General features: G+C 36.3%; 1 protein-coding gene across 1 annotated transcript in view; it reads right to left on the reverse strand.

Annotated features, from left to right (window-relative positions):
* LOC127987559 (uncharacterized) overlaps positions 1-13,716 on the reverse strand; it is a 1,718,354-nt gene that overhangs the window by 193,664 nt on the left and 1,510,974 nt on the right. The window contains exons 76-77 of the mRNA XM_052589927.1: positions 10,437-10,613; positions 8,494-8,670 (exon numbers count right to left, since the gene is read on the reverse strand). Coding sequence (XP_052445887.1) covers positions 8,494-8,670; positions 10,437-10,613 — 354 coding nt within the window. The remainder of the gene's footprint in view (positions 1-8,493; positions 8,671-10,436; positions 10,614-13,716) is intronic.

Below are 13,716 nucleotides of genomic sequence, written 5' to 3' on the forward strand. Positions count from 1 at the left end.
TTTTGTGTCATGGCCCCCAACAACTGCAAGGGAAGAAATCTACAATGTAGCAAAAATCATGTCAATTTCTTATATATTAAAGGGTTAGTTCACCCAAAAGTGAAAATTCTGTCATTAATTACTCACCCCTCATATTGTTCTACACCCATAAGGACTTCATTCATCTTCAGAACACAAATTAAGATATTTTGCTTACATCCGATGGCTCAGTGAGGCCTGCGTTCAAAGCAATGACATTTCCTCTCTCAAGATCCAGAAAGGTACTAAAAACATATTTAATGTGAGTTCAGTGGTTCTTCCTTAATATTATAAAAGCAACAAGAATTATTGTGCACCAAAAAAACAAAACAACTTTTCAACAATCTAGTGATGGGCTGATTTCAAAACACTGCTTCATATCTTTACGAATCTAATCAGTGACTCGGCTCTCCTGTCAAACAGATAAACTGCTGAAATCACGTGACATTGGCGCTCCGAGTCACTGATTCAATTCGTAAAGCTTCGAAGTGGTGTTTTGAAATCAGCCCATCACTATATTGCTGAAAAGTTGTTATATTGGGGTGGTTTTGTCGCTTTATAATATTTAAATTGAACCACTGAACTCACATGAACTGTTTTAAATATGTTTTAGTACCTTTGGACAACTTATTATGAATTAATATGGTATGAAATAATGATCTGAAACAACATTACATGAGGTGGAGAACTGTCAAATGTAAATAAAAATAGACTCAAGCTAGTAAACTAGAACTAAAGTTTACTGATACAAGTGGGTTTTAAACTTTTAACCATAAGTTATAGGTATGAATCTTTTGAAATGGCACATTTATTACACGTTAAAAGCTGTAGTTGTGGACCATTATCAGTATTTGACAAAATCAAGTATAAAACGGTTTTTAATCTTACTTTCCTGAGACGAAAGATGAAATAGAAAGAAGAAATACTCCAAAAACACACTGGTGGCACTTGAATAAATTGTAAGCTGTAACAGAATAAACACACACACACACACGGCAACGTATTCATTATGAATTAATATGATATGAAATGAAATGATCTGAAACAACATTACATAGGGTGGAGAATAGTCATATGTAAACAAAAAAATAGACTCAAACAACTAGAAGTTCAGTGAAAACAAACATTAGCTTTTCTCGCCTGCTGTTTCACTCGAAAGGAGAGAAAATTTGTTTTAGGTCGGATTGGACTGAAAACTTATTTATAAAGCTTATTAAATCACCCCACATCCCAGAAAGATACTAGATAGAAATTACGTCCAAACAGTGTTTTACTCAAAATGTTATTTGCCAAATTACTTTTCACTGAAATCTGAGTTTAACAATGACCAGTAATGTTACTGGATACAACTGTACAAATAAAGCATATTTTAACTCTTCTTACCGTGTTCAGTCTTCACCTGATTTTAGTCATTGGAGTGTGCACAAAAATCGACCTGAAATAGTCGACCATCTGGGGACTTTTGGCATACTCTTTTCAGCATACTCTGCTTTGGGACACACTTATTCTAATCTCAAATATATTTAGGATGGATAGTGTGAACACTGGACAAAGAAGAGTCCAGCCCAGGGTGATCACATGTGGTCGCTCAAGACCAAGGTACAGTCCTTCCCAGAATCACCTGCTGCACCGTTCTCAAGCGTTCTCACCTCTGTTCACTCAGTGTGACGCTGTTTCATTGAGAACGTGAAACTACTTTGTTTGGCCTTACAAAAGAAGACACGACTAGAAATCATGTTTGTATCATGTTTATAATGGGTTTTATGTCTCGTCGCTCCGGCCGGACAGGAGCGTAACATTTCCATCGCACGCTTGAGACATTCGGCCAATCACAACACACTGGATATCTGACCAATCACAGCACACCTCGCTTTTGAGACGATGAGCTTTGTGAAAATAGACACATTTCAGAAGGAGGGCATAGAGGAGAAACAATAATGTACAGTATGTGGAAAATAATGTTTCTTTTAAAAAAACTTAAACCGCATAAACACATTACACAAAATAATGTTGTTTTTAGCAGCATCATATGACTCATTTAAAGGAGAAGCAAAGGAAAACCTGACAGTAAAGCTCAATAATACTCAAAAAACATTATTCAACAGCTGACCGTCCCAAACTTATGTCTAAATAACGAGTTATTTATTTTTTTAGGAGTGAGGAGAAAAGCAGTTTAAAAATCAAACGCCAGGTTAAATGTGTTTTCCTGAACACCTGGTCCTGTATTCATAAAGAATCTTAATGCAAAAAGTAGCTCCTAGTGACAAAATTCTAAGAAAATTCTTAGAAATGTGGGCGTTTACTCTTAAAATTAAAGAAAAAATCCTAGTAAAGAAAAAAGTAATTCAGAAAGCATCTTAACCCTTAAAAGAGGTCTTAAGGTCAAACTTGTTAGGAGCACAGACGAGGACTTTTAAGAGAATTAAGAGTTTCTTTAGCAGAGGAGAAAATGGCAGAAAGACGAAGAGGCAGAAGAAATGTGCTGCAGACAATGGATGACAGTGAGTTAATAAGACGCGATAGATTATATAATAATTTTATAATTTAATATATAAATTCACTACATCACTACACTACATTTTGGCAACTGGGAAAATGCAACAATGCAATAGTGATGATTTGGGTCTGTCACAATCTTCTGTAAGCAGTGATCACACAAACAATTACAGCACTCTCAGAACATCTTGTTGTGTCGCAGTTCATTTAGTTTCCACTCGACATTCCCACCTTGCAGGCTCAAAAAACTGCATTTATGAATATAGCAGGCTTATAGGAGCGCACAAGCAGGGAGAATGAACCGTTAATAGTTTGTGCTATACGCTCCCATGTCTGCTTCTTGTCCCTTGCTGTGGCCTTGTGTTCATCCACTAACTGGGCTAACAGTAAACACTGTTCCTCTGAGTTGGGCTTTCTCGCCCTTCTTGGTTTTGATCCCATGTTTGATACATTAAAACCAACATTCAAACCACCACTTAAATAGGACAGCAATCACTGTAATTAGGAAGAGTGGAACAATTTTTATCATTCGAAGCCAATCAAATACCTTATAGGAAATTAAAAGCATGGTAAATAATAAAAAAAAGGATTTAGATACACACATATAATGTGTGTGTGTGTGTGTGTGTGTGTGTGTGTGAGTGAGAGAGAGAGAGAGAGAGAGAGAGAGAGAGAGAGAGAGAGAGAGAGAACGGTCAAATAGGATAAATTACTCATGTAAATTCAAAGTGAGAATTAGAATAGACCTATACTTAAAATCACTCTTTTTTTCCTTCTTGGACAACCAACCAATCACAGTCTTCAAAAGATTGTGTCATACATAGCAACGGGGTCAACCCCGCCTCCTCACTAAGATGAAAGTTTTTGTTTTTTCCTTACTCAGAGTTGCTCTCAGATCCGTCCTGAATCACTCTTAAGCTAAGACTCCTACGGAAAAGTTTTTAAGCTAAATTAAGAGTTTTCTGAGAGGATTCGTAGAATCTTTATGAATACAGGCCCTGATCATTTAAGATGATTTTGTTAACATCAACATTGCATCTAATAAAAAGAAAACATACACCAAGCTGTTTAAATACATGATTAGAGAAAATATTACACACAGAACTACTGTTTTTAATAAACTGTTTTAATCAGTTTATTTTTAGTATTTTAGTTATTTTAAGTGTTGTTTGTACTGTCGAGAATGACATGAAAATAAAGAGAAGCACAATATGAACTTTTTTACACTGTGTTTCTGCTTTGTTTGTTGTAATGAGAGGATTTGAGATTGTTAGCAACAGACAGACACATAGCTAACTTAAGATAGAATTAAATAGAATAACAATGAGTAGAAAATGTAACAGAGATCATGGACATGTTTTAAATAACATGGAAATTTGTCACATTGTAGATTTGCTTTCTATCTTTTGACACATTTAAGAGCTGCACTTGACAATCACATTTAAACATCGGAATCATTATGAATGAGTTTAATAGAAATATTATTAAACTGAAGACAGACAGAGTCATCTGAGCTTCTTCCTCCTCTGTTCCAGCTTTACATTAAACACAATGATCATCTGCTTGAATACTAAAGCAACATTAATCATTCAATATCATGTTTCTAACACACATGCTGCATTATTTGATTGTAAAGTCTGAGTCTCTTCACCTGTATGGATCACATTTACACATTTATCAGACATTTATTTCTCCTCATAGACACAGTAGTGAAGCTCTTCTGTGGATCTTCAGCTGATGTTTACTGCTCCTCTCAAGACCACTTCACTTTATGAGATACAACATTCAGCAGCTTCTGGTGATTTAACTCCTTCTATACTCTAAGACTGAACAGAAGAGAAGATCATCAGAGTTCAGTGAAGTACTAATTAGTTACTATATTTCAATCACAGTAAAAAGTTACATTAAAATCCTGTAATCAAAGTTGTTGCTAACTGAGCAGAAGTGTTTAGCTGAATCTAAATTGTGTCTAATTCTTCACTTGTGTGTCAAGAAAGCATATAATAAGTGTGATAATGCAGATGCAGCCGGATGTTATCACAGAATAAGTCTCTTCAGGAGGACACAAGTCCTGATCACCCTGTCGGGTTTATTCTGTGATAACAAGCGGCTGGAGGGACATCATCTCTTACAGAAAGTAAGTGTAAAGTAATGTGACGTGTTGCTTGTCAAAGTAAAAACACACAAGAGACAGAGACATTGATCATGTGATGCTGGACGACTGTGAGCTGAAGCTGAATCTGCTCTGATTTTACCAGCGTTTTCCTACAATCTGAACAAATCTATTTCAAACTCTAATGATTCACTATTACTGATCTCATTAATAAAGCAGCTGTTGCTGTAGAAAGCTGTGACAGTCTGCTTTTCTTCTCTTTCCTCCTTTGTGTTCAACATTATTATCAACTTTACATTTCATTCAGACACAAACCCTTTGAAAAAAAGCTTGATGATCATTTGATCAACTCTTTTCACTAATAATTGAAAGTATATATTTGTTCACATATCAGAGGTAAATGAATCTCTTTAATATCACAAAGTGAAGTTTACTCACCTCAGTTTACAGTTTGAGTCTCGTAGCACATCAATGAGCTTCTGCTTTGAGTCTCTAATCATATTCTCTCTCAGATCAAGCTCTTTTAGAAACTGCAGAGCTTTTGTGTTTGTCAAAGACTGAGTTAAAGAAGAAACATCTGTAATGCCACAGCCATAAAGACTAGAAAGAGACAAACAGAGGAAGAGAGATCATCTTACAAACAAATCATTAAGATGAAGAATCTTTCACAAATATAATGTGAACACATTCATCATGAGATATTGAGTATAAAGTGTTTTGTTCAACTCTTATGTGCTGTTCGTTTGGGGATGACACTCGTGCTGTTTGGGCTCTCCAGAGAACACAGCCAACAAAACGACATTTTGTTACAAAATGTGTCATTTATTAAGGTTTTTACTCTACATTTAGGTTGTTTTTTGAAGGATTTATGATATTTTGTAAATGTATAAAATGTATTAAAAATATATTTTTAAATAGGTTTTTATATAAAAATAATATAATTTTATATATAAAGAAGAGCACCAAATGTTGACAACCGTACAAAGTCTCATGTCATTTTGATAAAGGGAACATTTGTTTTTATTTCAGCAAACATCATTTGGGGTCTCAAAAGACCTTGAACAGCACATAAGAGTTAAACAAAGTGATTTTCATCATTTTGATTCTTGTCTGTGAATGTTACTGACCTCAATCTCTCCAGTTTACAGCGTGAATCCTTCAGTACGTCACATAAGTGATTCACTCCTGTGTTTTTTATTTGATTCCAGCTCAGGTTCAGTTCTCTCAGGTGTGATGGGTTTGATTTCAGAGCTGAAGTCAGGATGAGACACTGTTTCTCTGTAATACTGCATCCACACAGACTGAAGACAGAAAGAGAAAACACAATGAATCAGACACGTTATGTTCATGTGTGAGTAATTCATCATGTTAACACCATAAAGTGCGATAAAATAAATAATTACACAGCCATAAAAAACTATGATATTGAGGATATTAGTTACATTTCAAGTCTAGAGAATCTTTAGTCAGACAAAAAAAAAGAGGTTTGTGATTTATAATGTAATTAAGATAAAAGATCAACTACAGAAGCATTTTAAAAATAACATTAAAATGTTCAAATTTATTTAAAATGAAACAAAGAAAATTCAGTTCAGAAATGAAAATTTAATTCAAGATATTTTAAGATTGTAGATTACAGTCAACAAGTACAAGATTTTGAGATCATATTTTGTTCTTATTGTGATGCATGTCTGAGTGAAACAGCTTTAAAAACAAAACTGCAGGTCAGGAATTCATGAGTTTCTGATGAAAAGCTGATAATTGTTTGCTATTGTAAACAATATCCCATCGTTTCATCACAATTTCACCATCAAGTTAGGCACATCAACCATAACTCCTTCAAAAACAGCTAGAAGCCTTGGAGTTATGATTGATGATCAGCTGACTTTCTCAGACCACATTGCTAAAACTGTCCGATCCTGCAGATTTGCTTTATTCAACATCAAGAAGATCAAGCCCTTTCTTTGGGAACATGCTGCACAACTCCTTGTCCAAGCTCTTGTTCTGTCCAGGCTGGACTATTGCAGTGCTCTCTTGGCAGGTCTTCCAGCCAATTCTATCAAACCTTTACAATTAATTCAGAATGCGGCAGCAAGATAAATTTTTAATGAGCCAAAAAGAATACACGTCACACCTCTGTTTATCAATTTGCACTGGCTTCCAATAGCTGCTCGCATAAAATTCAAGGCATTGATGTTTGCCTACAAAACTACCACTGGCTCTGCACCCATTTACCTAAATTCATTACTTCAGACTTATGTGCCTCTAGAAGCTTGCGTTCTGCAAGTGAACGTCGCTTGATTGTTCATCCCAAAGAAGCACAAAGTCACTTTTACGGACTTTTAAATTAAATGTTCCTCCTGGTGGAATGACCTCCTCAACTCAATCCGAGCAGCTGAGTCCTTAGCCATCTTCAAGAATCGGCTTAAAACACATCTCTTCCATCTTTATTTGACCCTCGAACTTTAACACTCACTATTCTAATTTTATTCTTTAAAAACTACCTTTCCAACCTTTTTGTATTCTATTTTCTTTTCATTTATTATGCAATTGTGTGTGTGTGTGTAAAGACCTCTAACACTAGCTTGCTCTATTCTTTTTTTAATTATATGTTTTCTTTTTATTTATTATATTATGTAAAATCCCATGCTACGTGTACTGTGTTAAGCTAACTGAGACTTGTTATAGCACTTATATATCATTGCTCTTTTTGTTGTTTTTGATTGCTTCCACTGTCTTCATCTGTAAGTCACTTTGGATAAAAGCATCTGCTAAATGAATAAATGTAAATGTATTGCTGAGATCTCATGTGACTGACAGGTTTTCCCTTCTTCACATCATCAGACGAGAGAAGAGATGTGTTTATGAGAGAAAGTGATAGTTATTTTCATTAAAGATCACAAGGGTACATTCATTTTCTGAAATAAATGATGTATGATAAATCAATCTGACTGTAACTGCTGTAGAGTATGTAAGGACGAAAGAACCTGAGATACTTTGATCTCCTGAGAAACAGACAATACTAACACTCATGTCTAGTATCATTGGAAATGTCTCAGTGCAACTGGTACAATGGTCTCAATCTTACAAAAGTAGATAAGAAGATAATACAGATCTGAAGAGTCAAGAGATATCTTGATTACTGTGATGGGAGTGCCCTTACCTAGGGTCCTCCATGTAAATTACCCCCTGTTCCCATTGAGTTGTAAAACCACCCAGGCTTGGGACCTGAGGTAATGCAAATTCCAATTGTTAGTTTCTGTCTTCATCTCGGGGGATGTTTGTCTTGGTCTGAGGTATTTAAAGGATTGCAGCAAAAGGATCAGGGCGATTTCTGTAGCCAGAAAGCCCGTGGTGTGTTGTGTGTCTCTTCACTTCATACTATGTATTTTCTAAGGTCAGGTATGCATATTTTACTTTTAGATTCATCTTTGAGAATTTGATGTTTTGTATTGATATGATTTGTGCTTTATGATTTGTGATTATGTAATTGGCAAAATACATATCTACCTGACTGTAAATAAATTGTTACATTTTGATTCTATTCTGTCTTACTCTGTAATTATTGACTAGTAGATTACGTTGTATCCTTGTTAGAAACATGAGCACCCGAATGAATGAGTTAATATAAAAATAGAGTTAACTAGAATAATCAAATGACAGAAGAATATTAATTAAAAAGGCATTCAACCAATTTGCATTTCAACCTAAATTCGAGGTCATACTAAAATGGAGTCAGATTTGAGTTTAACCTAAAATGAATAACTCTACACGCTGAAAGACAGAACACACAGGAAACCTTCATCCTGCACCGGATACCTTCCTTGGGCCGAGTGTCTGGACCTTACAAGTATAATGATACTAACTGTAGTTTCTCCAGCTTGAATCGTGTGTTCATCAGTAGATCACTGAGGTGTTTCACTCCAGAGTCTCCTAGTAGTTTATTCCTGCTCAGGTTCAGTTCTCTCAGGTGTGATGGGTTTGATTTCAGAGCTGAAGTCAGGATGAGACACTGTTTCTCTGTAATACTGCAATAACTCAGACTGAAGACAGAAAGAGAAAACACAATGAATCAGACACGTTATGTTCATGTGTGAGTTAAATTAATATTGAGTAAACATCATACAGTGCAATAAATAAAATGTTAAAACCTGAAAACAATAAATAAATAATTACACAGCCATAAAAAATAGGATATTAGTTACATTTCAAGTCTAGAGAATCTTTAGTCAGACCAAAAAAAAAAAAAAAAAGGAGTTTGTGATTTATAATATAATTAAGATACAGGATCAACAACAGAAGCATCTTAAAAATAACATTAAAATGTTCAAATTTATTTTAAATGTAACAAATAAAGAAAATTCTGTTCAGAAATGAAAACAGCTCGCTACACAGTTTGCATGCGCGCTTTTGCTCGCTCGCTATAGATTCGCAGGAGATTTGAAATAATTTTCCAGGCATCATAAAATTACAAAAGGAAATTGTAATATCTTTTTATTACTATTTTGGTATGATGAACATTCACCCGCCAGTGTGGCGGATAGCCTTTTGAGATTAAGCCTGTTTCACACCGGACGCCGAAGCGACTCAGAACGGAAAATCACGCGCGGTCCGCCGCCTGCCTGTTCTCACCTATGATCACATTTGTCACTCGCAGTATTTTAATTTGAAAATTGCTTATATTTTGACAATTAACCAGATTGTCTTGTGTTTCTTGGTGTGACTTCCTTCCGGAATTGACCCGGATCGCTTGCGGCTAGCGCAAAAAATAGACCAGACGCCGAGACTGGCGCTTCACTGTCGCCAAACGGAAAATCTAACCGCACTTGGGGCTTGTTAATTTCGGACCCTGGCTGCGGGCCAATAAAAACTGGACTGCGGGCCGCGGTTTGGACACCCATGATATAGACCCAGTTAGATGGGGCTTCGAAAATTTACTACCTCGTCAGATGACGTTTACTACTTTTTACTACTTTTTACTGGCCTTAATTTGGCATAATTTAATTTACTACCTTTTACAACCCCGCGGAAACCCTGTGTCTAGTCTGTTGGTCTCCGTGTCCTCTTTGCTTCGTGGTTTTTCTGTGCGTTAGAAAATTGATGTGTGGCGTGAAAGCGTGTGAAAAGAGTCGATTGCGTGTGTCTCACGGTGAATGCTTGAGAGTTGGCACATTAGTTTCCAAGCAGAATAAAGGACAGGTTGATTATTGCTGTTTAGCGTTTGTATTAATCTATGGTTAATAAATAAATTAAAAGTGATACGTGGACCAAGGTGTCTGAGATTGTTCATTTTAAGTAAAGGAGCCTAATATTTCGTCCACAACAATATTTAATGAGGTTAACTTATAACTCCTTGTGGTTAGTCTGCACGAGATCAACAAGCTTGTTTGCTTTGCAGCCGCTTTAAATACAAAATAAGCATTCGATCTACGTTAAGAGCGTCTGAGCACTCACAAATCTTTCTGCAGCGTCGTGAGCAGAGCGGCAAGAGCGATTTTTGACGCTCTAGACGCCGGCGGTGTGACCGTACAGTAAGGCTTCAGCTATGGCTGTAGTGTTGTTGTGAAAGTAGGGGCGGAGCATAGAGACTATGCCGTTTCTCGTTTGTTACTCTAGAGTAGACCAATTCACTTTATTGAGGCATACTGCCCCCATCTGGTATGGAATGTGGAGTATAACTTTATTTTTTTTGCCAAACATTACAGATGGCACCTTTAAAGATCACAAGGGTACATTCATTTTGGAAATAAATCATGTGCCCTGATAAATCAATCTGACTGTAACTGCTGTAGAGTATAATGATACCAACTGTAGTTTCTCCAGCTTGAATTGTGTGTTCATCAGTAGATCACTGAGGTGTTTCACTCCAGAGTCTCCTAGTAGTTTATTCCCGCTCAGGTCCAGTTCTCTCAGGTGTGATGGGTTTGATTTCAGAGCTGAAGTCAGGATGAGACACTGTTTCTCTGTAATACTGCAATAACTCAGACTGAAGACAGAAAGAGAAAACACAATGAATCAGACACGTTATGTTCATGTGAGATTAATTCATCATGTGTTAACATCATACAGTGCAATAAATAAAACATTATCAAAAACCTTATTATATGACTGTGGCAAGTGGGGCGGGGCCGAGAGGTGTGTGAACGAGGAGTGAGGCCAGGTGTAGTTATTGAAGATGAGCTGCACCTGCGCCCCACCGCCAGTATCGAGTCCCACGTAGGAGATGGAAGGATATAAAACAGGGGCTGGTGCGTTGTTTTGTTTTTATTTTGAATATTAAAGGTTCATTTTGATTGTGCGCCGGTTCCCGCCTCCTTCTTCCGGATGATTAGGAAGTTCTTATCGTTACAGTGGACGACTGGTGCGCGCAAATAAAAACCAAAACATAAAATAACGGCCCAGGCCTGGTCCTCTATGGAAGCATATCGGTAGCATTATTCAATTTGGGATGTAATATGCAAAATGACAATGCAATATGTAAAATGGCAATGCATTTCTGTATTTACATTTACATTTTCCAATACATCTTTGCAACGTTTGGTGCAAAATGAAAATGAAAATTAAATTACATAATTTTCATTTGCCATTTACTACACCAGTTTTAATATGTAAAATGAATATTAATTTTAACGCTTTATAAGTTGCAAAATTAAAATGAAAATGTATTACAGAAATGATTAGATATGTCTAACATGTTAAAGCAAAAACTGTGGCAAAATGATCATTTAAATGCTATTTTTCTTAATTGCATTAACACTCACAGTCAAGACACTTACGATTGCATTTTCATTCGGTGTCCCGCAATGAATGTAGCAAAACTCAATGTGCACATTGAAAATGCATTCCGAGCCGATCACGTGTCCCCGCCCTCGCGCCACGTCAATCATTGTGTGAACAAGGCGGGGCTTACAGAAGGTCAGAGACTCAAGTCTCAAGAAGAGGATTCAATCAAGTGAGACAACATGCACAAGACAGTTGGTCCGTGTATGTTTTGATCATTTCGGTTTATGGCTTCAATATTTCATTCGGACTTGTGGGCGGAGCTGAAACGCTGCTTTCATCTGATTGGTCGAATCGGATCGGTTTTCATCTGACAGCCTTCAGCTGAAATGTCTGAAACTACACTCACTGTTAATTAGCATAATATTTGAATCAGATGTAGCTGGGCATATAATTCGTGCTGCTGAGACCTGCAAATTATTTCTAGGTTGTAGTATTGTATGAATATTGTCCCACTGATAAAAACAGTGCAAATAGTTTTTTCCCTTTGGATAACAGTAAAGTGGAAATAAATATAGTTAAATTTATGAAATAAAATTAAATAGGATTTTTTGGGAAGGTAAGTCTGGCCAGTTATACAAGCAACACGAGTCGGACGAGTCTAAAGATATGAGCTGAATTGGGTGAAACATTAAAGTTCTAGTCTGTGTCAATTACTCTCATAATAAATAACAATAATAATGTTAACTGTATTTTTCGGTATAAGTTGCATCAGTCCAAAAATACGTCATGACGAGGAAAAAAACATATATAAGTCGCACTGGACTATATGTCACATTTATTCAAGACCAAGAGAAAACATTACCGTCTACAGCCGCGAGAGGGCGCTCTGGGGTAGGCTACAGGAGCACTGAGCAGCATAGAGCTAATTTTACTATTTTTATTTAGAAATGTAACTATATTCATTTTTACAATTATTTATTAATGTCACACACACACATACCTAGTTCCTTATGACTTAAAAGATGAGAGTGGTAAATGTTACAGACATGGAACTGTTCAGTCTATTATTGATTTTAATTTCCACTTCACTGTTATCAAAAGGGACAGAACTATTTGCACTGTTTTTATCAGTGGGACAATATTCATACAATACTACAACCTAGAAATAATTTGCAGGTCTCAGCAGCACGAATTTGCCCAGCTACATCTGATTCAAATATTATGCTAATTAACAGTGAGCGTAGTTTCAGACATTTCAGTGCTTCACTCGCACTGACTCTTATTCTGTCTGAAAGAATGACAAGACCGAGCTGAAGGCTGTCAGATGAAAACCGATCCGATTCGACCAATCAGATGAAAGCAGCGTTTCAGCTCCGCCCACAAATCCGAATGAAATATTGAAGCCATAAACCGAAATGATCAAAACATACACGGACCAACTGTCTTGTCCATGTTGTCTCACTTGATTGAATCCTCTTCTTGAGACTTGAGTCTCTGACCTTCTGTAAGCCCCGCCTTGTTCACACAATGATTGACGTGGCGCGAGGGCGGGGACACGTGATCGGCTCGGAATGCATTTTCAATGTGCACATTGAGTTTTGCTACATTCATTGCGGGACACCGAATGAAAATGCAATCGTAAGTGTCTTGACTGTGAGTGTTAATGCAATTAAGAAAAATAGCATTTAAATGATCATTTTGCCACAGTTTTTGCTTTAACATGTTAGACATATCTAATCATTTCTGTAATACATTTTCATTTTAATTTTGCAACTTATAAAGCGTTAAAATTAATATTCATTTTACATTTTAAAACTGGTGTAGTAAATGGCAAATGAAAATTATGTAATTTAATTTTCATTTTCATTTTGCACCAAATATTGCACAAATGTATTGGAAAATGTAAATGTAAATACAGAAATGCATTGCCATTTTACATATTGCATTGTCATTTCGCATATTACATCCCAAATTGAATAATGCTACCCATATGCTTCCATAGTCCTCTCTCCTCCTTCACGGTCGTCGCTCCTGTTTTATATCTTTCCATCTCCTACGTGGGACTCGATATTGGCGGTGGGGCGCAGGTGTAGCTCATCTTCAATCACTACACCTGGCCTCACTCCTCGTTCCCACGCCTCTCGGCCCCGCCCCACTCGCCACAATGACCATAAACAAAAACAGAAGAAAAAAGATTAAATAAGTAGATTAAGATACAGGATGAACTACAGAACTACTTAAAATAACATTAAATGTGAAAATTGAGTTTAAATGTGAGAAATCAAGAAAATTATGTTTCTCAATTACAACTTAAAGACATTTTTAACTTTTTTTGTAATTGTCATTCTTTACTGTACATGTCTGAG

The sequence above is a fragment of the Carassius gibelio genome, chromosome B22, assembly GCF_023724105.1.
Source record: "Carassius gibelio isolate Cgi1373 ecotype wild population from Czech Republic chromosome B22, carGib1.2-hapl.c, whole genome shotgun sequence".
NCBI lineage: Eukaryota > Metazoa > Chordata > Actinopteri > Cypriniformes > Cyprinidae > Carassius > Carassius gibelio.